The 21,909-nt window shown below is 35.8% G+C and overlaps 1 protein-coding gene across 3 annotated transcripts; it reads right to left on the bottom strand.

The window, feature by feature from the left end:
* Positions 1-12,800: 12,800 nt before the first annotated feature.
* On the bottom strand, positions 12,801-21,531 carry LOC126975103 (104 kDa microneme/rhoptry antigen-like). 3 transcript variants are annotated; one of them, XM_050822928.1, is made up of 2 exons: positions 21,281-21,518; positions 12,801-13,434 (listed from the first exon to the last, which is right to left on the bottom strand). In XM_050822928.1, exons 1-2 carry the CDS (start codon positions 21,306-21,308, stop codon positions 12,878-12,880), a joined length of 585 nt encoding a protein of 194 aa, XP_050678885.1. In that variant the 5' UTR covers positions 21,309-21,518; the 3' UTR covers positions 12,801-12,877. The 3 variants fall into 3 exon arrangements, 2 of the variants coding, with proteins under 2 accessions (XP_050678885.1, XP_050678884.1); XM_050822927.1 differs by lacking the exon at positions 21,281-21,518 and adding an exon at positions 14,934-15,083; XR_007731625.1 differs by lacking the exon at positions 12,801-13,434 and adding an exon at positions 19,556-20,080 and having other exon boundaries at positions 21,281-21,531.
* Between the last annotated feature and the right edge of the window lie 378 nt (positions 21,532-21,909).

Here is a 21,909-nt window from a genome sequence, read left to right as displayed (position 1 = left end):
ATGAAATAAGTGGTGCCTTTCGAAATTGGTGGTCAATGAAAAATTGTTTAACTTTTGACATCTGAGCTACGTACTTACCTTGCGTATCCTAGCGGTGCTTAAGTTTCCATTAATAAGCATGTTTTAGAAAAAATGTGGCATAATATTGTATAACTTATACCAAACCAGGTAATTTTCACACTGCCCCTTCGTGACTCACTTAGTACTTCTAAACCCAAGCTGGCTACATTAGGTAAAATAAGATACATTAATTAATAGTAAAAAAAATATTAATACTAAAAAGCGGTAAGCTGCCCTCTCTTTATTTACCTATTTATATCTTACAGATATTTTCGATGCCTCGATCGATAGGAGGTAATATTTTTTTTAACAAAACGCGGGAATGTTGGAACCGGGTATTTTATTTTAATAGCCCGGTACCAGGTCGCGACCCGGCAAATGGGAAACGGTTTGCTAGAGTTATTCTTTGTCAAAGAAGCTTTAATATATTTCTTAAATTTGTGCTCAGAGAGTCCTATTATACTATCAGGTATTTTATTGGAAAATATAATACCATGACCTATGAAGGAGACCTTAACCCTAACAGCTTACCTATCACACAGCACGTACAGTTTTTCCTTCTACTTGAATTGAATGAATTCAAATTACAACTTTTCTTGAATTCAGTAATATTTTTTCTAACATACATTTATTTATATACATATGTATTGCGAGGGAAGGGTAAGGATGTTCAAGAACATAAACTTTTCCCGAAGCGAGTATCTTGGGCGCTTGGTATATAATAGCAAAAAAGTGCCTTTGGAGCACAAATTACTAGGAATATCTGCAGCATTTCTCCACAGTAACAAACCGTATGACATTGCAATGGAAGTACGCACAAAGGACCAAACAAGCTGTATTCACATCAGTCAACTGTCTGATAGTTTTAGAAGTATTAACTTTCAATACCGAATGACCAAGATTCAATCCATGTTTCAGCTATTGTATTAATGTTGTAGATTTGACCATGCATGTGTACTGTGAAAGGTTTTAAAATGAACCTGTTTAAAGTCCTGAGTAAGAAAAACAGCAATAGAATAGTTTTAAAGTTATTGAATCTCGATGTACAATCGTTATATTTTTGGCTCATCCGAATTCCCAAACTCTTGAATTTACTCATAATTTGAGCGTCAGTTCTTCAAGGACCAGTGATTGCGGTCCGACATTAACTGACCTCGTTTCAATCCATCGAATTTACGTTTAAAATTATAAACGTAAATTCATACAATTGTGAAACTCTGTAATGATGTCTAGGAAGTCCCAAAATAATTAAAACAATCGTCGTCATGCTACATCGCTTCCTTTGGGATCTATAAGGGAAAGTGTTCCCAAGACCTTTATGATGCGAGGCTTTTATAAGGACGTTGAGACCGCATGCTGCGCGGGCTGTCTACTCGAGCTTAGCGTCAGACTTTCTAGCGTTAGAAGAGAACGTCAGATTTAGGACCGTTACACAATATAACATAATATAGGTATTACAGAGTGGCAAATGCCGCGCGCTCGCCAACACCAAGGGAAAACAGTTTTCGGCATGGAATGACGGTTTTGAAAACTAGTTATTTTTGAATACCTAGAGTATAAAATACCATAGTGGTATTCTTATTTCTTCACGTAGCTGTGAAAGTAATTAATTATTATTAAGTAAAAATTGGTACTTATGAAAATTATTTATTTTGTTGCTGCCGCAAAATTTATTTTAACATTCCTACCAAGATATTATATCGTATGCAAGCGGGTATTGGTTAAACTTTTCTATCACCCGAAATAATATTGTTAAGTTTCTGTTTTATGTCAATAAATGAGTACGAGAAGATGATCCAATAATAAAAATAAATCTGAAGACAATTTATTATAAACAATACGAGATTCGAACCCGCGACGGCGTTTCGTGCACGCGCTCTTTCCAACTGTGGCTCAGGTCAACGCCTAAGACTACACAATACTCGAATATTAATTAAAAAAACAACTAATGTCGCATAATCTGAAATACTGATTAGATTTCAAGGTAGAAGGAAAGTATAAGACACCGTGTTTAATTGTTGATTCATTCAATTTTGATATGTTCTTCCATACATACTGTTTTATTGGTGAGGCATATTTTTATGTTGTTACAATTAATTATTTTTTTACTCAAATTGATACATTTGTGACCAGAATTGTAATCGCTGTTTGAAATGTTAGGAAGAATTTCCAATTAGTTAAAAAAAATATTTAAAATCTTTGCAGACTTATTTACAAAATGAATCCTGACTTATCTGTTTGAAAAATATTACTTTTTACTACGAGATTAATTAATAAACTTATGGTAGGTAGGTATCACTGTCCATGCTCATTTAAAACACCAATATAATTGTAAGAAGCGCTGAAGCCCTTTCAAAGTGGGGGGAAATTTTGTCAAGTCAAATAGATTTGAGTGTCATGCGGTGGCATACTATAAAAATCCGTAGTCTATTCTACTCTTTACCTATGAAGTAATGGTGCAATCCCCTTCGCCTGATTGCAAGGGTTTGTATCTTGATATTTTATTTATCTTATTCATATTTAGATGCTGTATTTACTATCTACATTAGGGCTTATGGCTATAGCGCTATAAACTATCAGATCGATACTTATCGTTTGTCCTGAATATAATGTAAAACTTTATGGTAGTGCAAAAAAAGTTGACTCACTCGGTCTTACAATTTCACCTAATTCTTCTTTACCATAAGCTGCATCATTTATTTTTCTAAATGTTCTTATTTAAAACTCTTTGACATACTTAATAGTAGCAAGTATTTCAAACTGTAGGAACTAGGGAACTACTGAAAGCAATAGATCACGTTGCTCACGTTGCTGATCCAGACCAAGATATAATGACCGGTTTAAAAGCGACGGATCTTCTCGAAAGTTATGTGATATGGTGTACATGTATCAGTGGTGGGGGTGCATTCGTGCCCGGACCGTGATAAAATGAAACGACCAAGATGCTGAATATTAGCAACTCCATCATATCGAACCTAACTCATCATGGAGGTTTTCTTCTCGTAACACTAAGTCTTTTGCAGACATCCATTTATATAATGTACCTATTCTTTTATTTAATACAGTTGCCACAGTTCTGCATTGCACAGAGCAGCGGCAGTACAGCAATCAGGATCGAAATGATAAATCCTTAAGTAAACAACTAATTAGAGAACTTTTGAATCCGCCTGAGGGTTTCAATACATATTATTCACCTCCTGTAAACAAACAAGTCAGCGAGGAAGAGGCATCAAAAAATGAAAATAAGCATCAAGGCAGAATTTTTATCAGTCCTAAGCCAAGCGCTCCTGTAGATCTACGAAAAGGAAAGCCCAAAATGCCGCCGAAACAGAACCTGGCGAAAAATAAGCCACCGAAAAAGCAAAAACCCTCTAAAGCAAAGAATCCTAATAATGGAAATGAAAGCCAACAGGTAAATGTTGACGTTAATATTGGTGTTGATGAAAATACAAATGAGTGTGTTTGTGTTTGTCCTAAACCAAGACTTCGATGAAAAATTATTAATATTATGTTATTATATTAATCTAACATGAAAATCATGTATTAAAAAAATAAAGTTCATCATCATGTAGTATTTATTTAATGAAAAATAAGGGACGAGACGAGCAGGACGTTCAGCTGATGTTAATTGATACACCCTGTCCATAATATTGAAGTGCTGCTCAGGATTCTTGAAAAACCCCGAAAATTCTGTGCGGCACTACAATTGCGCTCGTCACCTTGAGGCATAAGATGTTTCTCTGATGTCTTATCTGTCCAGTAATTTTACTAGCTACGGCGCCCTTCAGACCGAAACACAATAATGTCTGCACATTAGTGCTTCACGGCAGAAATTACGCTGTTGTGAAACTCATAATCTAGCCGGCATTCTAGATTCTAATAGGAGGATAATATTTTGGTAGTAGCGGCGACTGCCCCGGTGCAATATAACCCACAACACCTATACGAAGCAATTTAAACTCAACCTACACGAACGAACAAGGAAATATAAACTTAATACGGGGAAGCCGAGGCAGTAAGGCTGAAGAGAAGTCAGAGCTGGCATCTGTTTTACCGAAATCAGACTTTTGAGACAAGAGTTACAAGCATTGAAGCAGCAAAACAGTGAGATATTCCAGGATTTAAAAACAGTTAAATGTGAACTACATTCGGTTACCATCAAACTCGAACAGTATGACAGGAAATTTTTGACTCAACAGACAGAGATAACAAACCTCAAAGGGTCTCTCCAGCGCATTGAGTCAACAATAAATAACTACGAACAAAGTCTTTTAAAAAACGAAATCGAAATTTTTGGTGTTAATGAACAGAAAAATGAGAGCATAACTCATATAGCCATGCTTATATCCAAAAAACTCGGAGTATCACTTACCGAAAATGATGTAGACTACGTAGAAAGAGCTGGCCCAAAAGCCTCGCAAATGTCTAAATTCCGATCTTCTCCAGTTACGCGCCCAATTGTTATTCGCCTTGAGGGACGAAATACTACAGGCAGCAAAGCTGAGACGTAATCTTACATCCGAAGGAATAACTGCTGAACAACCATCAAACATATTATATATTAACGAACGCCTTACGAAATTTAATCGGCAATTATTTCGTGAAGCACGTCAACAAGCTAAGGAACATAACTTTAATTTCTGTTGGGTCCGAAACGGAACTATATATGTTCGTAAAGCTGAAAAACTCCGTTACGTCACCATCAAATCTGGCGAAGATCTGCAAAATTGTTTCAAAAATAAGGAAACACAACAAAACATTTCAAACATTCAAGAAAATACATCTTAAGAGTTCTATTTTGTTACATTTCATAAGTATTAGAAATTGAACTGTTTTTGAGCTGCTGTAATATAGATATATTATGTATTACAGAACATTGGCGTAAGAGTCATCAGCTCCAGTTTAGTTTTAGAGAACATAAAGTAGTCAGTTCGTTTTGTAGAAGTAGGGCAATACACGGAGGTTCCCTAATTATTATTAATAATAGATTAAAATGTAAAAATAGAAGAGATATTGTTAATCTCTCTATAGAACAACTAATTGAGATAGCTTGTATAGAACTAGAGCAATTTATTATTGTAAGTGTATACCGCCCCCCCACTGCATCATATGAACAATTCCAACATAGAATGGAGGAGGTACTATCAAAATTTAGCAAAACTAGCAAGTCAATTATAGTGTGTGGAGATTTGAATATAAACTTGCTTGAACCTTCGGCCAATTGTACTAGCCTTAAAAATTTATTTCAAAGTTTTAATTTGTTCAATGTATTTTGGGAACCTACTAGAATCACTTCTACAACAGCAACCTGTTTAGATAATATTTTTACATATGTTACTATTACTAGTAAACTCATAATTAATAATCTTCAGTCCGACCATAGTGGGCAACTTATAAAAGTAAATACAAGATTGGACAATGTCAGACCAAAAAAGGTGACGTTTATACTAGTTACGGGTAGCCGTCTTGAGAGGTTTAGAAATAATTTGGTAAATACAATACCATTTTTACACTGTGGCGAAACTGCTAATTTTCACTACAACTTAGTCTTCAATTCCTTCTGTGAGGAATTTGACAGGATTTTTACTCCAGTAACGGTGACAGTAAACAACAAACATAGTTTTAATGATTGGGCAACAATGGGTATCCACAAAAGTCGTAAACGCTTTATTATGTATATATGACCTTTATTATGAGAAACATTACAATAATAGTGAAGAATTTAAAATATATGTAAAAAATACTCCAAGCTCTTTAAAATAGTTTGTCATAAAGCGAAAACACGTTTCATTGCAGATAAAATTAAAAACAGTAATAATAAAGTAAAAGCGACTTGGAGTGTAATTAACAATGAAACTGGTAGATCGAATTACCGTAACACCTCTATCTGTTTAAATATTAATAATCGCGTTATAAATTCGGAAATAGAAATTGCAAATGAATTTGATAAATACTTCTCCGAAATCCCGATTGTCACGACCAAATACCTTAACTCTTCGCCAAAAGCAGCATTTGATATGCTTAAATTACACGTACCAGTATCTTCTACTGACTTGAAATTTAAGTATGTTACAGGTAGCGATATAATAAAAATCTTCAAATTAATTAACCTAAAAAATACAAAAGACCTATGGGGCCATTCGACTAATATTGTTAAATACATACTTGACATTATAGCACCTGAATTAGCAATAATATTTAATGAATGCATAGATGAGGGTGTGTTCCCTGACCTCATGAAATACAGCAAAGTTATACCTTTGTTTAAATCGGGCAGTTCTTTTGACCCTGCTAATTTCAGACCTATTTCAGTGCTGCCTGTTTTTAGTAAAAGTTTGGAAAAACTTTTGCTTCAACAGCTACAAATGCATTTTTGTAATGGATGGGACAGGATGCATTGAGCATTTTTTGTGATTTGTCAAAAGCATTTGACTGCGTCCACCATGAAACTTTACTCCTAAAACTAAAGCATTGTGGAGTGAAAAATAGAGCCCTAAATCTGTTAAAATCATATTTAAGCGAAAGAGTTCAGATAGTCGATGTAAATGGCAAACGGTCTTCGGGTAAACCTGTGGGAATAGGTGTTCCACAGGGTTCTATTCTCGGTCCTTTCTTGTTTCTTATATATATTAACGATCTACCGTTTGTGGTAGATGATAGCCATGAGATTGTATTGTTTGCTGATGATACTTCACTTATTTTTAAAGTGAAGCGACGTGCGGATATTGATGACGAGGTAAGCAATGCACTCTTAAGTTAGTGCTTTTGTTTGAGACGAATAATCTGCTCTTAAACAGTAAAAAAACAAAGTGTTTACGGTTCATTACACCAAACACAGCGGAGGTACAAACCAACGTACTTATAAATGACCAGAGATTGGAACTTGTGGACACTACGGTCTTCTTGGGTATCACGTTAGATAAAAAGCTTCAGTGGGGTCCACATATTACCCATCTAGCAGATAGACTCAGCTCTGCGGCATATGCAGTTAGAAAGATTAGAGAGTACACGAATGTTGCGACCGCTAGATTAGTGTACTTTAGTTATTTTCACAGCATCATGACGTACGGTATATTACTATGGGGTCATGCTGCTGACATTGATATAGTGTTTGCACTGCAAAAGAGAGCTGTTTGTGCTATATATCAGCTTGGTTATAGACAGTCTCTCAAAGAAAAATTTAAAGAAATAAATATTATGACTGTTTATTGTCAGTACATTTATGAAAATTTAATATATGTTCACAAAAATCGTCACCTTTTTGCTCTTAATAGTGATTTTCATTATTATAACACTAGAAATAAGGGATTGCTTGTAACTAATTCTAGTAGGCTTCATAAGATACATAATAGCTTTAAGGGTAAAGGTATACACTTCTACAATAGTGTCCCAGCCACTGTTCAGGCATTATCTATAAATAAATTTAAATGTTTTATAAAAAAATGGCTCTGTCGTAAATCCTATTACACCACTGCTGAATATCTTAATGATCGGACAGCCTGGGACTAGATTGTGATTATTTTATAGCGACTGTACAATATTGTATATTTTTATTGAAAAGAGGGCAGAAAAAAGAATGCTGGGAGAGTTTCTTGCGCCGCTTCTTCTCTCTCAGAGCGCCATTTGTTTCCGAAGCGGTAGTAGTATCTAGTAGTATAAGAAATGACATCAAAAAGAATTCTAAAGGAATCAATTTTGAGAAAATAAATGTTTTTTATGCCTTTATTAGTTTCACCACCTTGAGGTTATATAATTGTTATAGATACAATCTGTTCTCAATCATATTCAAAATATCACAACAACGTTCACAACACACGCACACCCTACGCACACAAAAAACATTATCTTATACACGCATTATCTTATACTTATTCACAAACCCATATTCACAAGCATTCACTATCCAACACAGCTCTTATAAAATTCAAAACGTAATTAATAGAACCCGTAATTATTCGTTGTCCGACAACTTATGTATCTCTCACTTCAGCAATTTAATAAATATAATTGTCTCTTGTCTTCAACCAACACCTCCAAAATACCAAAGAATATATTATATTTACCACAACTCAAATGGCTAGTAACATGATAAGTGAAATTGATAACATCTTGAATATAACGTGCCATAAGGTTGAAGACATAGAATCGTGTAACACTCTGCTTCAGTTGGGAAAATATAATTTTAAAATTTTAACATTTAATATTCGAAGTCTAAACAAAAACTTTAACCAATAGGTCAAAGTTTTTGTTTAGACTTATTCAGAGCAAATCTGCAACGTTTTGTTATAACTTACGATGTGATTATTTTGACGGAATGTTGGCTTGATGATTATTCAATAGTCATGCAGTTAGATGGATATGATTCGTTTAGAACTTATCGAGCTATAAACCAGTGTAGTGGTGTTGTCGTTTATGTCCTAAACGGAATTTCAGTGTCTGTATGTGAGCCTGAACTGAATGACGCAATTTGTTTACAAATTGATATTTACAAAGGTCCAAAAATCATAGCTATTTACAGATCCCCATCAGTAAAGGACACCACGAATTTTTAAGACGGCCTGGAAAGCCTCCTTTCGAAAGAATCCTCAAAAAGCTCACTTATAATTACTGGTGACATGAATATAGATATATGTCCTACAAACGATGAAATTAAAAAGGTAATTTATATAAATTATAAAAACTTCTGTAATAATCTACTACATCGACTTAAGTACAATTACCAACGCTCACTTTTGACAGAAAGTAAACATGATAAAAAGAAGCTATGGAAGGTGATTGGAGATATTACTCATCATAAACGCTCACAGCAGAATGCTGAAGAATTAATTAAAACGTCTGATGAAATAGAACATTGTTTAAAGTTGCTTAACGAATATTTTGCATCTGTGGGTAGACAACTTACTAAGACAATTCTTGACAATATCAAAAAACTGAGGAAAATTTAGCATCTGAAATAAAACATATAAACACTCCAATAAGATCATTTTTCATGAAACCACGACCACTGACGAGACTGAAATAAAACACTGGTTAAACGATCTACAAGTAGATAGTGCTTCAGGAATAGACCAAATAGGAGCAGTAGTACTTAAGCAAAACTCGTTTCTTTACCGCTGACTCATATAATATACTTGAGTATCACTACTGGAGTCTTTCCTGAATCATGGAAGCTAGCAATGGTAATTCCAATATATAAATCTGGATCAAACGAAGTGCCTGGAAACTATAGACCAATCTCATTGCTCAGTGTAGTATCAAAAGTTTTGGAAAAGTTAGTCAATTCCCGACTCACTTCTTATCTTGAATCTAAGGGCCTACTCTGTGATCGTCAATTTGGTTTTCGTCGAAGAAAATCCGCAGAGGATGCATGTTTACTGGTAACAGAATTTATCTCACGGTACATGGACGGTGGACATCGATCTATTGGGGTATTCTTGGATCTGTCTAAGGCATTTGATACTGTCTCAGTTCCAATACTTTTGAAGCGACTGGAATGTATGGGCATCAGAGGCCTTCCTTTGAAGTGGTTTGCTAGTTATCTAACTGGCAGGAAGTGTCTGTGTAGGTAAACACATTAGTGAATTCCATGAGGTCACAATGGGTGTTCCACAAGGCTCTATCTTAGGCCCAACCCTGTTTTCAATTTACATGAACTTACTTACTTAAATTGAACATTGAAAACGCGGATATCGTTTGTTATGCTGACGACACCGTAATATTATTTAAAGGTAAGTCATGGGAAGAAGCAAAACACATGTGGGAAAAAGGCCTCTCCGTAGTAGCTAACTGGTTAGATAATAACCTCCTGACTCTTAACCCCGGGAAAACGAATTACCTGTCGTTTCACATAACAAAAGCTAGTGCTCCAACCGACTGCGAATTCATTCAAAAACATAGATGTGATAAAGCAGCAGAAGCACCATGCTTTTGCCCAATGATACAGAGGACGACAGAATTACGGTACCTGGGAGTCCAATTGGATGAAAAACTCACCTTCTTGCCGCACATCTTATCCTTATCTGGAAGAGTTAGAAAACTCATGAATATCATAAGGCTACTCAGGAACTCAGCTGACTGCCAATTGCTTAAATCAATCTATATTGCACTATGTCAATCAATCATTATGTATTGCATAACAGTCTGGGGAGGAGCTGCAAAATCTTATCTAATAATATTAGAGAGAGCTTAACGAGCCTTTCTAAAAGTCATGTGCAGGAAGCCACGACGACACCCTACGGACAGTTTGTATACGGAATGCGGCGTGCTAAGAGTTTGACAATTATTCATATTGGCTAGTGTAATGAAGGAGCATAAAAATGTTCTCAATACTCCGGGTTTTGCCACTAACAAAATGAAACGCACGTTTAACATAACTCGCCCAAGAATTAATACCAAGTTTTCGGAACGACTGGCACCTTATATATCTAAATATTTATATAATTTTATGCATAAACATGTTGGTATATTAGACTTAAGTACAAAAAATATGAAAATAATAATCAGTAAATACCTAGGAGAATTAGATTATGAAAAAACTGAAAATATTTTGATCCCTTGTATTTAATTTTACACACACATACACATAAACACACACACACACACACACATATAAACTTACACACACACACACACATGTTGTTACTTTAATTTTATTTTACTTTCTTTTAAATTTTGTATTGATAAATTTGTAGTTTTTTTTTAATTAAATTATTATTTTACAGTTACATATAGTATCTTCAAAATTTGTAATAGTAATGCCAATGATGACAACCAAGATAATGGTTTACTAACAGTAATCATCAGTATCATATCTTTATTTGATCCCACGATACAGTCTCCGACTAGTGTGATGATTCAATGGCAATCATAATTTAGTCATACTTATATATAAGCTTGTAAAATATTTAAAGTTAATATAATTTATGTAAAAAGATCAATTTAAATAAATTATTCTTAAATTCATACTTTCAAAAACGGCACACAGTTTCAATTCAACAGTCTCTCGTCAAATCCACCATTAGGATTGACCAATTTTTCGTCTACATTGTGACTAAGCGTCGCGGTCGTCATCACATTGTATTTTATTTATAGTTTGTATTATATTTCGTTATAGCTAACATAATGTAACCGCCGACTATCCCACGCGGTCAGTGCTTTCCGCCTGCGTAGTGTAGTGTAATAAATAAGTTTTTTCATGCTTTTAATTTAAGCTGGATAGAGGACAAATTGTAATATTTAAGATCTGGACATACTCTATTCCAAAGGAAAATAAATAATTTCATTTCATTTCATTACAGTATAGACAGAAAACTGTTCGGGGAGCTCTGTTTTCGTTCGACGTAAAGAATTCGAGCAGGCCGGATGGCATCGTGCTTAGAACGTGTACGCCTGTGCTAACGCGTTTATTCCGGTACTCATGCTTAAAAGGCGAAGTCCCGGACTCATGGAAGTCAGCACTTGTCCATCCGATCAAAACAGGACACAGTTCGGATCCGGCCAACTACAGGCCCATTACTATTACTACCCTGCTCTTCAAATCATGGAGAGCATAAATAGCCGCCAGCTCTTGGTATACCTACAGGGTCACCAATAATTGATCAACGACGCACAGTACGGGCTTCGCCACGGTCCGTCGGCGGGCGATCTTCTGGACTCTAGTATACCCAAAACATAGATTGGCGGTGGCTGTCAAAAGCAAGGTAGAAGGCCTGGCAGTTATCCTGGATATAGCAAAAGCCTTCGATCGTGTGTGGCACAAGGCGCTTCACTCAAATCTTCCATCATTTGGGCTTCCCGAGAGATTTTGCAAGTGGACCACCAGCTTCCTCACTGGGCGCAGCATACAGGTCGTTAACGACGGCTATTGGCCGAACCCGAAGCCTGTGAACGCTGGAATTCCTCAAAACTGTGTACTATTTCCTACACTGTTTCTTCTGCACATCAATGCACACAAAACATATGTCGAAGGCCTCCAACCTAGTGTAACGTAGTGCTATGTGAACAGCTAAATCACTTGGCGTTGCGTAGAGACGTCGCTTCATTCTGTATCTTCCATCGCAAATATTTCGGCGAGTATTCCGAAGAGTTGTTTCACCTGATTACTTCCGTCGAATTCCACTTTCGATGTATGGCGTTGTTTCACAGTGCGGTTTTCAAGGAAATACCTTCCACGTACAACCAAGCTGTGGAATGAGCTTCCTTGAGTGTTTTTTCCATGGGCGATACGACATGGGTACCTTCAAAAAACACGTACACCTTTCTAAAAGGCTAGCAATGCTGATTTCTCCGGTGTAACAAGAGAATGAGGGAGGAATTATGGAAGAGGCGAACGATCGTTTGTCCGCCTCTTCCATAAAAAAAACCGCGTTAAAAACTTTGTTACAAAACTTTTGCCAAATTTTTACATAAGTTATCAAAAATATTATAAGGATAGAGTACCACCGTGCTTAAAACTGGCCCACAGATATTTAATGGAAATCTCCTCCGCAGTTTTTCATATTGGTAAGAAATAAAAATTAAAGTTATACTAATATGTAAAGCTGAAGAGGGTATTTGTTTGAACGCGCTACTCTCAGGAACTACTGGTCTGATTTGAAATATTCTTTCAGTGCTAGATAGCTATATATCATCACTCTAAGACAAAAAGTAATTTATATTACAAAACAATCTTTGCCGGGTCAGCTTGTTACAAATTGAATGGTAGGCAGTAATAATTAGTAATAAAAGCTCTATAGTTAATATTTATTATTTATTGATGGCCATTGAATATTTTTAAACTATTTTATCATTTCCCTCAAATAAATGTTATTCATCACTTTTAGTAATCTTCTTCGTACGTAACGTGCTCTTCACTCGTCTCCTCTGACTCTTCATAACTATATATGTCTGGCGGTTCGGTTGTTGTTTTTATTCTTTTTGGCATGGCCGTATTTTTCCCTTTTTTGGGCTTTTTAGGCTTTTTAGGCTTTTTAGGCTTTTTAGGCTTTTTAGGCTTTTTAGGCTTTTTAGGCTTTTTAGGCTTTTTAGGCTTTTTTGGCTTTTTAGGCTTTTTAGGTTTTTTAGGCTTTTTAGGCTTCTGCAGTCTGCTTTGTTCATCCGGACATACAATAGGATAAGGAGTTATAAATTGCATAGGTATACCATCTCTTATCAGCGCACACAAATTCTTGATAAGTTTTTGCAACCACCCAGAATTTAATTTAATTCCGTACAATTTATTAAATTCTTCTATAACTTCTCCGTTTATTTTTTTGGTTAATAGTTCGCCTAAACGATGATTTAAAAGTTCCTTAGGCGGTCTCTTTTCAAAAATTTCTTTATAACCTCCGTGAAGATTGTTTCTGTATTGCTGCGAAGTATGTAGCAGCGTTATCACTGTATTAATAAAAAAAATATATAATTAGTAAATTATGATACATATGAGCGAGTTGCTCACGAGTTTCATACGCACTTTTTCATCACACATCACATTTCAGTGATAAAATGCGTATAATTAATAATAAATTATTGTAAATTATAAATAATTTGATTAATTTTTAATAATAAATATTTTTTCGTCTTATTAGGGACTCATTTATTTATTATAAAATGTATATGGATTTTCAGCGACAACAACAAAGAGGTTTTATCTTTGTTTTTATAAAAAAAGGTGCGTACCCTGATAACTTGAAAACGCTATATTTACTCTAATATAATTTGCAGTAAGGTACTAACTTAACTTTTTGGGGATAATTCTATTAGGCACTAGTGTGTAACACTATTATGCACGTGTGTGTTATTGTTCTATTTGTGGTCCTAAGAACGTGTAATAAGGCTCATTTTACGAGCAAGTGCGTTGAAAATTATATTTCAACATTAACAACTCGAAAATCCCTAAAATGCCTTTAGATGTTTATCTAATTTAAACTTTATGGTAGCTATAGTAAAAGTTATACGCAGGATATTTTTCTTGGCAAAACAGGACATCCGATCATACAAATAATATTCTCGCAAAATAACTTTATTTATTAACGGTGTATGTGGATTGATACTGTATTCAATTACTCTTGTTTTTACGTATTAATTTACTTTTACTTTTTTTTACTTACTCGTGGAAGGCATTGACTATTTGACGTTTTAGTATTTTTTGTTGCATTACTTTACATTGTAACTGAAGTGATTCGTGAAAACATGAAGCCGTAAATGTTGATTTAAAAGAGTTGCAGTGATATTCTTGCCACTTCTTCTCATTAAAGCTCAACCCTTTCCGAAGTGGCGGTAAATATAAAAGAAAAGAAGGCGGAAATTTTCAGACTTCATTTATTAGCATATTAAATAAAAATTACAAAAATTAAAAAAAAAAATATCCAAATTAGGATGGTTAAAGGTAGCTTCCTATTCATATTATAGACTATCATGAATTAGCAAAAGTTCAATTCTTTTTCATTTATTCAAAAAATTTCAAGAGTGGGGAAACGGGCAAAAGGCCCACGGGATGGGGACAGGTGAGGCAACCGCCCATGGACATCCGCAACAACAGGTTTGTAAAGAAATACGTTGCCGGCCTTTAAGGTTAAGGTTACAAAATTAAATAATAAATACAAAAGTCCTAATTAAATTGCCTGTAATTTAACGTGCCTTGTAAGTTTGCAACTTAAATTATTTTTATTAAAAATGGGATTTGGTATCATTTATTGAAAGTTAAAAACTTCCACCAATTCGAAAAAGTATGCCTCAGACCTGAGAAGAACGGGCGCAAGAAACGCAGCGGGCTTCTTTTTTTATAATATTTCGATACAATCAATATAATTTAAATAGTCTCAGGGCGGTCGCTACATTCCCAATCTCTGATATCATTTATATAAGCCTAGTAAAATAAAAAAATTAACTCTTACCTATAATAGAGTATCGAAATACAAACATATTATCATAATATTCCGTAAAATCGTCATACAAATATTATATTACTTCAACTTAACAGACGTTGAACAAGTCTACATCCAACAGAAAGTTAATATTTGCCAGAACTGAAACGATAGATTATCAACTATAAAACCGCTCTGTACGTTTTAATGAAGATTTTTTACGGTTGTAAATTAATTTTTATATTTGTTTACAAATTAACAGCCTGAATGTGTTTGAAATTGATTTTATAAAAGCAGTTGTGTGAAAATTACGCCACGCCGTACAAGATCGACCTTTTTTATTAGAGGGGACAGACGGGCAAGAGGCACACATGATAGGGAGTCTTGAGGTCACCCATGGACATAGAGAGATGTGTTGACTGCCGGAAAGGTGGGAGTATGCTTAATCTTGAAGGTCCCTAATTCGAATCAGTTCGGGAAAGCTGCAGCCGGAAATTGATTCCACAAAGTGGCTGTGCCAGGCAAAAGATTTGGCAGACGGCAACTAGATGCAGGTGAAATTAAGCATTTTGACGTAATAACCGGCGGTGAAATTCAGCTGCTGCTGCCAACCCGAACAAATCCTATGGGCAATTCCCGTGATAAATTTGGTTGAAGATTCAGAGAAAGCCCACAACTTTACGCAACGCCAGTGAGTCCCTTAGGACACAATATGGTTGTAGTGGTGGTGACCGCTCATAAATAAATAAATACATCTAATATCACACTATATTAATAGATCTAATGGGAAGGAAAGTGCTACATAACCATGATATGGAACTCTCCCTTGTAAAAGTCATTAGTTTGTTAGTTTGTTAGGCAGTTTGTTTCGCGTCTTAATTGAATCATTATGCATGTACCATTTTTCAAACCAAACCGTCCTTTAAAGCTAGCAGACTTTTAAGTCTTTGTTTTTGCTAAGTTTTAAGTTCACCCTGTTCCCCGAAGCATTTAAATTAAGAAATGTTCCAGGCCCAAGGGTGTCGTCGTAAGAGGCGACTAAGGGTATTTACCAGTGGGAGACTTTTGGCAGAACTTTTGGGTTTTTCAAGTACAGGATACTTATTATTACTCGAATCCTGAATCTTGATGCTATCCGCGTCTGTCTCATCTCGTCCCTTATTGTCATCATCATCATCATAATCATTTCAGCCGGAAATCGTCCGCTGCTGGACATAGGCCTCCCCCAAAGATCGCCATGACGATCGGTCCTGCGCTACCCTCATTCAATCTATTCCGGCGATCTTGACCAGATTGTCGGTCCATCTTGTCAACCTACTGGATCTCATTTTCTTCTGTCATTACTTAGTCAGCGATATTGGATTATTTCGCCTAGAAATATTATCAGACAACGCATAAGAAATTGTTATTTCTGTTTTAAGGTCGCACCGTCGCATTCTTCGCCTATAATGGCAAACCTCCCTCCCGCTCGTGTACAACAAGCTAAGCCTTTTACACACACTGGCACCGACTATGCTGTCAATATTACTCTTACCCGAAAACGTGGCGTAAAAAGCCAAAAGGCATACATATGTTTATTCGTGTGTTTAACAACGAAGGCAGTGATATTGAAATTGCATCTGACTTAACTTATTTTGACGCCCGAAACTTTTTTAGACGCCCTTATACGGTTTTTAGCTAGAATCCAGCATCTCGTATTTATTCCGATAATCGAACCAATTTTATTGGTACGAAACGGAAATTGGATGAATTATACATTTTTTATGTTCAAAAATATGTCTGCCGCATTGCAAACAGAATTAAACAACCATAGAATAACGTGGCGGAATATTCCTGCACGCGCACCTCAATTTGGAGGACTGTGGGAGAGCAACATAAAAAGCATAAAAAATCATTTATGTCGCTGCATAGTTGTTATGTTATGAAGAATTGTTGACTTTACTAGTGCAAATTGAATGTCTCTTAAATTCGCGCCCACCGTGCTTAATGTAGATTGAACCACATACTATTCTTACTCCCGCACATTTTTTAAACACGACACCTTTACAGTCTCTGCCCATATATGGAATAGACGAATCTATGAGCCTCTCGAACAGAAAGAGACTCTTAGATAACTTAGTACATAGTTATTGGAAACGGTGGCATGTAGATTACCTACACACATTGCAACATAGACAAAAATGGAACACTCCAGATAGACTAATTCAGCCAGGTACTCTTGTTCTCATTCACCAAGATAATACACCACCATTGTGCTTCCCTACGGGTATTACTGAACAAGTATTCCCCGGAAAAGACGGAGTTGTTCGCGTTGCATTAGTTGTTACTTTTAAGCGTCCAGTAGTTAAGTAGTGTCCGTTTCCATCACAATTAATTTTTGTTTCAGTAACTACTGCATTTATTAGTAACATAGATTCTAAAGATTTTTTTTTTGTAGTCGCATTTAATTTATCGTATCACCGCTTCTCATATTATATATTACGCACCGTATTTTTAAATATTAGTATGTTCATGCCAAATTTTCTGATTATAATCCTCTCCTACTTTCTTACACCTTTTCCTTACCCGCGTTTTTTCTGTGAAAGTCGCTTGGATTTTCAAGCCGGGGAGAATGTTTGCGCCGTTATTGTTCGCATTTAATAGCATATAACGCCACCTGGGGGGCTGATGTACAATCCGAGCAATGGCATCACCCTGGTCTTTGCATCGAGCGCTTTACGACTCTCTGGCCGCTTACAACGCAAAGAAGTGCTTGATTGAGAAAAGGGCTGACCAGAATAAGGGGAGTACTTCAGCCACTTGGCGCTTTATGTTTATTGATTGTGAACAGGCCCAACCAGATAAGCCGCAACCGCACTTAACCTGGACATCTAGCATTACACCGTACCCCATTTTGACTCCCTTGCATCAACAAACTCTAAGGTTGCTCTTTTCAAAACTGAATGATATTAGCAGATTCTTATTTTAAACTTAATTTTACAATCATTTCAATCACAATATATGCAAGGTGGTGCAACGAAATACATAAACGTCAATTACTGAATGTCTTACACGAGTAAGGAAAGAGAAATGTAAGTTATATGTAATTAATGTAATAAGTAAAAACATACTTAAAGTACAATACAACAGACATCAGATTTCCCGGTGAGAGGATCATCCCGCCACCACAAGCAGCACCCGTTCACGAGCATGACGCATGGACCAGCCATTGCCTCCATATTTTAGACCATATTTTAGAAAAGGGAACGACCCGCCCCACGTTGCCACCACAAGCAGTGGCATTAAGCGAGCATGATGATGCCTGCCATCGTGCTTAGAACGTGTCCCAAACTTGTCCATCCGATCAAATCAGGAGACACTTCAGATACGGCTAACTACAGACCTATTACTACCCTGCTCTACAAAATCATGAGGAGCATAATAAGCCGCCAGCTTTTTGTACCTATAGGGTTACCAATAATTGATCAACGACGCACAGTACGAGCTTCGCCATGGTCCGTCGGCGGGCGATCTTCTGGACTCTAGTATACCCAAAATTGGATTGATAGATTGGCGGTGGCTGACGAAAGCAAGGTAGAAGGCCTGGCAGTTATCCTGGATATAGCAAAAGCCTTCGATCGTGTATGGCACAAGGCGCTTCACTCAAATCTTCCATCATATGGGCTTCCCGAGAGATTTTGCAAGTGGACCACCAGCTTCCTCACTGGGCGCAGCATACAGGTCGTTGACGACGGCTATTGGCCGAACCCGAAGCCTGTGAACGCTGGAATTCCTCAAAACTGTGTACTATTTTCTACATTGTTTCTTCTGCACATCAATGCACACAAAACATATGTCGAAGGCCTCCAACCGAGTGTAACGCAGTGCTATTTGAACAGCTAAATCACTTGGCGTTGCGTAGAGACGTCGCTTCATTGTGTATCTTCCATCGCAAATATTTCGGCGAGTGATCCGAAGAGTTGTTTGACCTGATTACTGTCGGCGAATTACACTTGATGTGTAGCGTTCCTTCACAGTGCGATTTTCAAGGAAATACCTTCCACGTACATCCAAGCTGTGGAATGAGCTTCCTTTAGTGGTGTTTCCATGGCGATACGAAATGGGTACCTTCAATAAGCGCGTACACGTTTCTTAAAAGCCAGCAACACTGATTCCTCCGGTGTAACAGGAGAATGAGAGGGGCAGTGATCACTTAACAAAGGTGACCCACGTTAAAAAGGTTACGATCGTTTGTCCGCCTCTTCCATAAAAAAAAACCGCGTAAAAACCTTTGTTCCAAAACTGTTGCCAAATTTTTACATAAGTTATTAAATAAATTATGTGAGAGGATCAGTACCACCGTGCTTAAAACTTATCCAAAGATATTGAATGGAAATCTCCTCCGCAGTTTTTCATATTGCTTAGAAATAAACATAAAATTTATACTAATATATAAAGCTGAAGAGGTTGTTTGTTTGAACGCGCTACTCTCAGGAACTACTGGTCTGATTTGAAAAATTCTTTGAGTGCTAGATAGCCCATTTATCGAGAAAGACTATAGCTATATATCATCACACTAAGACAAAAAGTAATTTAAATTACAAAACAACCTTTAACGGGTCATTGTTACTAATTAAATGGTAGGCAGTAATAATTAGTAATAAAAGCTTTATAGTTATTATTTATTGATTCAATGGGCATTGAATATTCAAAAATATTTTATCATTTCCCTCACATTAATGTTATTAATCACTTTTAATAATCTTCTTCGTACGTAACGTGCTCTTCACTCGTCTCCTCTGACTCTTCAGAACTATATATATCTGGCGGTTCGGTTGTTGTTGTTTTTCTTTTTTTTGGCATGGCCGTAGTTTTATCTGTTGTTGGCTTTTTAGGCTCATCCGGTATGCTTGGTTCATACGGACATACAATTGGATAAGAAGTTATAAAATGCATAGGTATACCATCTCTTATCAGCGCACACAAATTTCTGATAAGTTTTTGCAACCACCCAGAATTTAATTTAACTCCGTACAATTTATTAAATTCTTCTATAACTTCTCCATTTATTTTTTTGGTTAATAGTTCGCCTAAGCGATGATTTAAAAGTTCCTTAGGCGGTCTCTTTTCAAAAATTTCATTATAACCTCCGTGAAGATTGTTTCTGTATTGCTGCGAAGTATGTAGCAGCGTTATCACTGTATTATTAAAAAAATATAATTAGTAAATTATGATACATATGAGCAAGTTGCTCATATGGCTCATTTTACGAGCAAATGTGTTCAAAAATATATTTTAACATTAACAACTCGAAAAACCCTAAAATGCCTGTAGATGTTTACCTAATTTAAACTTTATGGTAGCTATAGTAAAATTTATACGCAGGATATTTTTCTTGGCAAAACAGGACATCCGATCATACAAATAATATTCTCGCAAAATAACTTTATTTATTAACGGTGTATGTGGATTAATACTGTATTCAATAACTCTTGTTTTTACGTATTAATTTACTTTTACTTTTTTTGACTTACTCGTGGAAGGCATTGACTATTTGACGTTTAAGTATTTTTGTTGCATTACTTTACATTGTAAATGAAGTAATTCGTGAAAAGATGAAGCCGTAAATGTTGATTTAAAAGAGTGGCAGTGATATTCTTGCCGCTTCTTCTCATTAAATCTCAACCCTTTCCGAAGTGGCGGTAAATATAAAAAGAAAAGAAAACTATTGACATTCATATTTTCATTCACATTTCATTCTCATTTCCTTGACTTACTTTTGATTTGATTTACAGACGGATGGCAGAAATTTTCAGACTTCATTTATTAGCATATTAAATAAAAATTACAACAATGAAAAAAAAAAAAGATCATCCAAATTAGGATGGTTAAAGGTAGCTTCCTATTTATATCATAGACTTTCATGAATTAGCAAAAGTTCAATTCTATTTCATTTATTCATTTTTTTTTATATATAAGAGTGGGGAAACAAACAAAACAAATAAAGGAGGCGAGGTAACCGCCCATGGACATACGCAAAAACAGGTTTGTCATGAGATGCATTGCCGGCCTTTAAGGTTAAGGTTACAAAATTAAATAATAAATACAAAAATCCTAATTAAATTGCCTGTAATTTAACGTGGCTTGCTATTTTCAACTTGAATTATTTTTATTAAAAATGGGATATGGTATCATTAATTGAAAGTCTAAAACTTCCACCAATTCGAAAAAGTATGTCTTAGAACTGAGAAGAACGGGCGCAAGAAACTCAGCGGGCTTCCTTTTTTATAATATTTCGATACAATCAAAATAATTTCGCGGTCTTCAAAAGGCGGTCGCTCCATTCCCTATCATCATCATTAATGTAAACCTAGTAAAATAAACAATGTAAGTCTTACCTATAATGGAGAATCGAAATACAAACATATTATCATAATATTCCGTAAAATCGTCATACAAATATTATATCACTTCAACTTAACAGACGTTGAACAAGTCTACATCCAACAGAAAGTTAATATTTGCCAGAACTGAAACGATAGATTATCAACTATAAAACCGCTCTGTACGTTTTAATGAAGATTTTTTACGGTTTTCAATTTATTTTTATATTTGTTTACAAATTAACAGCCTGAATGTGTTTGAAATTGATTTTATAAAAGCAGTTGTGTGAAAATTACGCCACGCCGTACAAGATCGACCTTTTTTATAAGAGGGGCCAGACGGGCAAGAGGTACACATGATAGGGAGTCTTTAGGTCACTCATGGACATAGAGAGATGTGTTTACTGCCGGAAAGGTGGGAGTATGCTTAATCTTGAAGGTCCCAAATTCGAATCAGTTCGGGAAAGCTGCAGCCGGAAATTGATTCCACAAAGTAGCTGTGCCGAGCAAAAGATTTGGCAGACGGCAACTATCTAGTTGCAGGTGAAATTAAGCATTTTGACGTAATATCCGGTGGTGAAATTCAGCTGCTGGTGCCAACCTGAACAAATCCTATGGGCAGTTCCCGTGATAAATGCGGTTGA

This window comes from Leptidea sinapis, chromosome 34, assembly GCF_905404315.1.
Source record: "Leptidea sinapis chromosome 34, ilLepSina1.1, whole genome shotgun sequence".
NCBI lineage: Eukaryota > Metazoa > Arthropoda > Insecta > Lepidoptera > Pieridae > Leptidea > Leptidea sinapis.
The sequence above is the reverse complement of the archived record's forward strand: the minus strand, read 5'-3'. Positions and strand labels throughout refer to the sequence as shown.

Coding starts and splice junctions, on each gene's coding strand:
- LOC126975103 (XM_050822928.1), bottom strand. CDS start 21,308: ATGTTTGTATTTCGATTCTCCATTATAG. Junction 13,435..21,280: donor ATTTCGATTCTCCATTATAG/GTAAGACTTACA, acceptor TTATTAATACAG/TGATAACGCTGCTACATACT.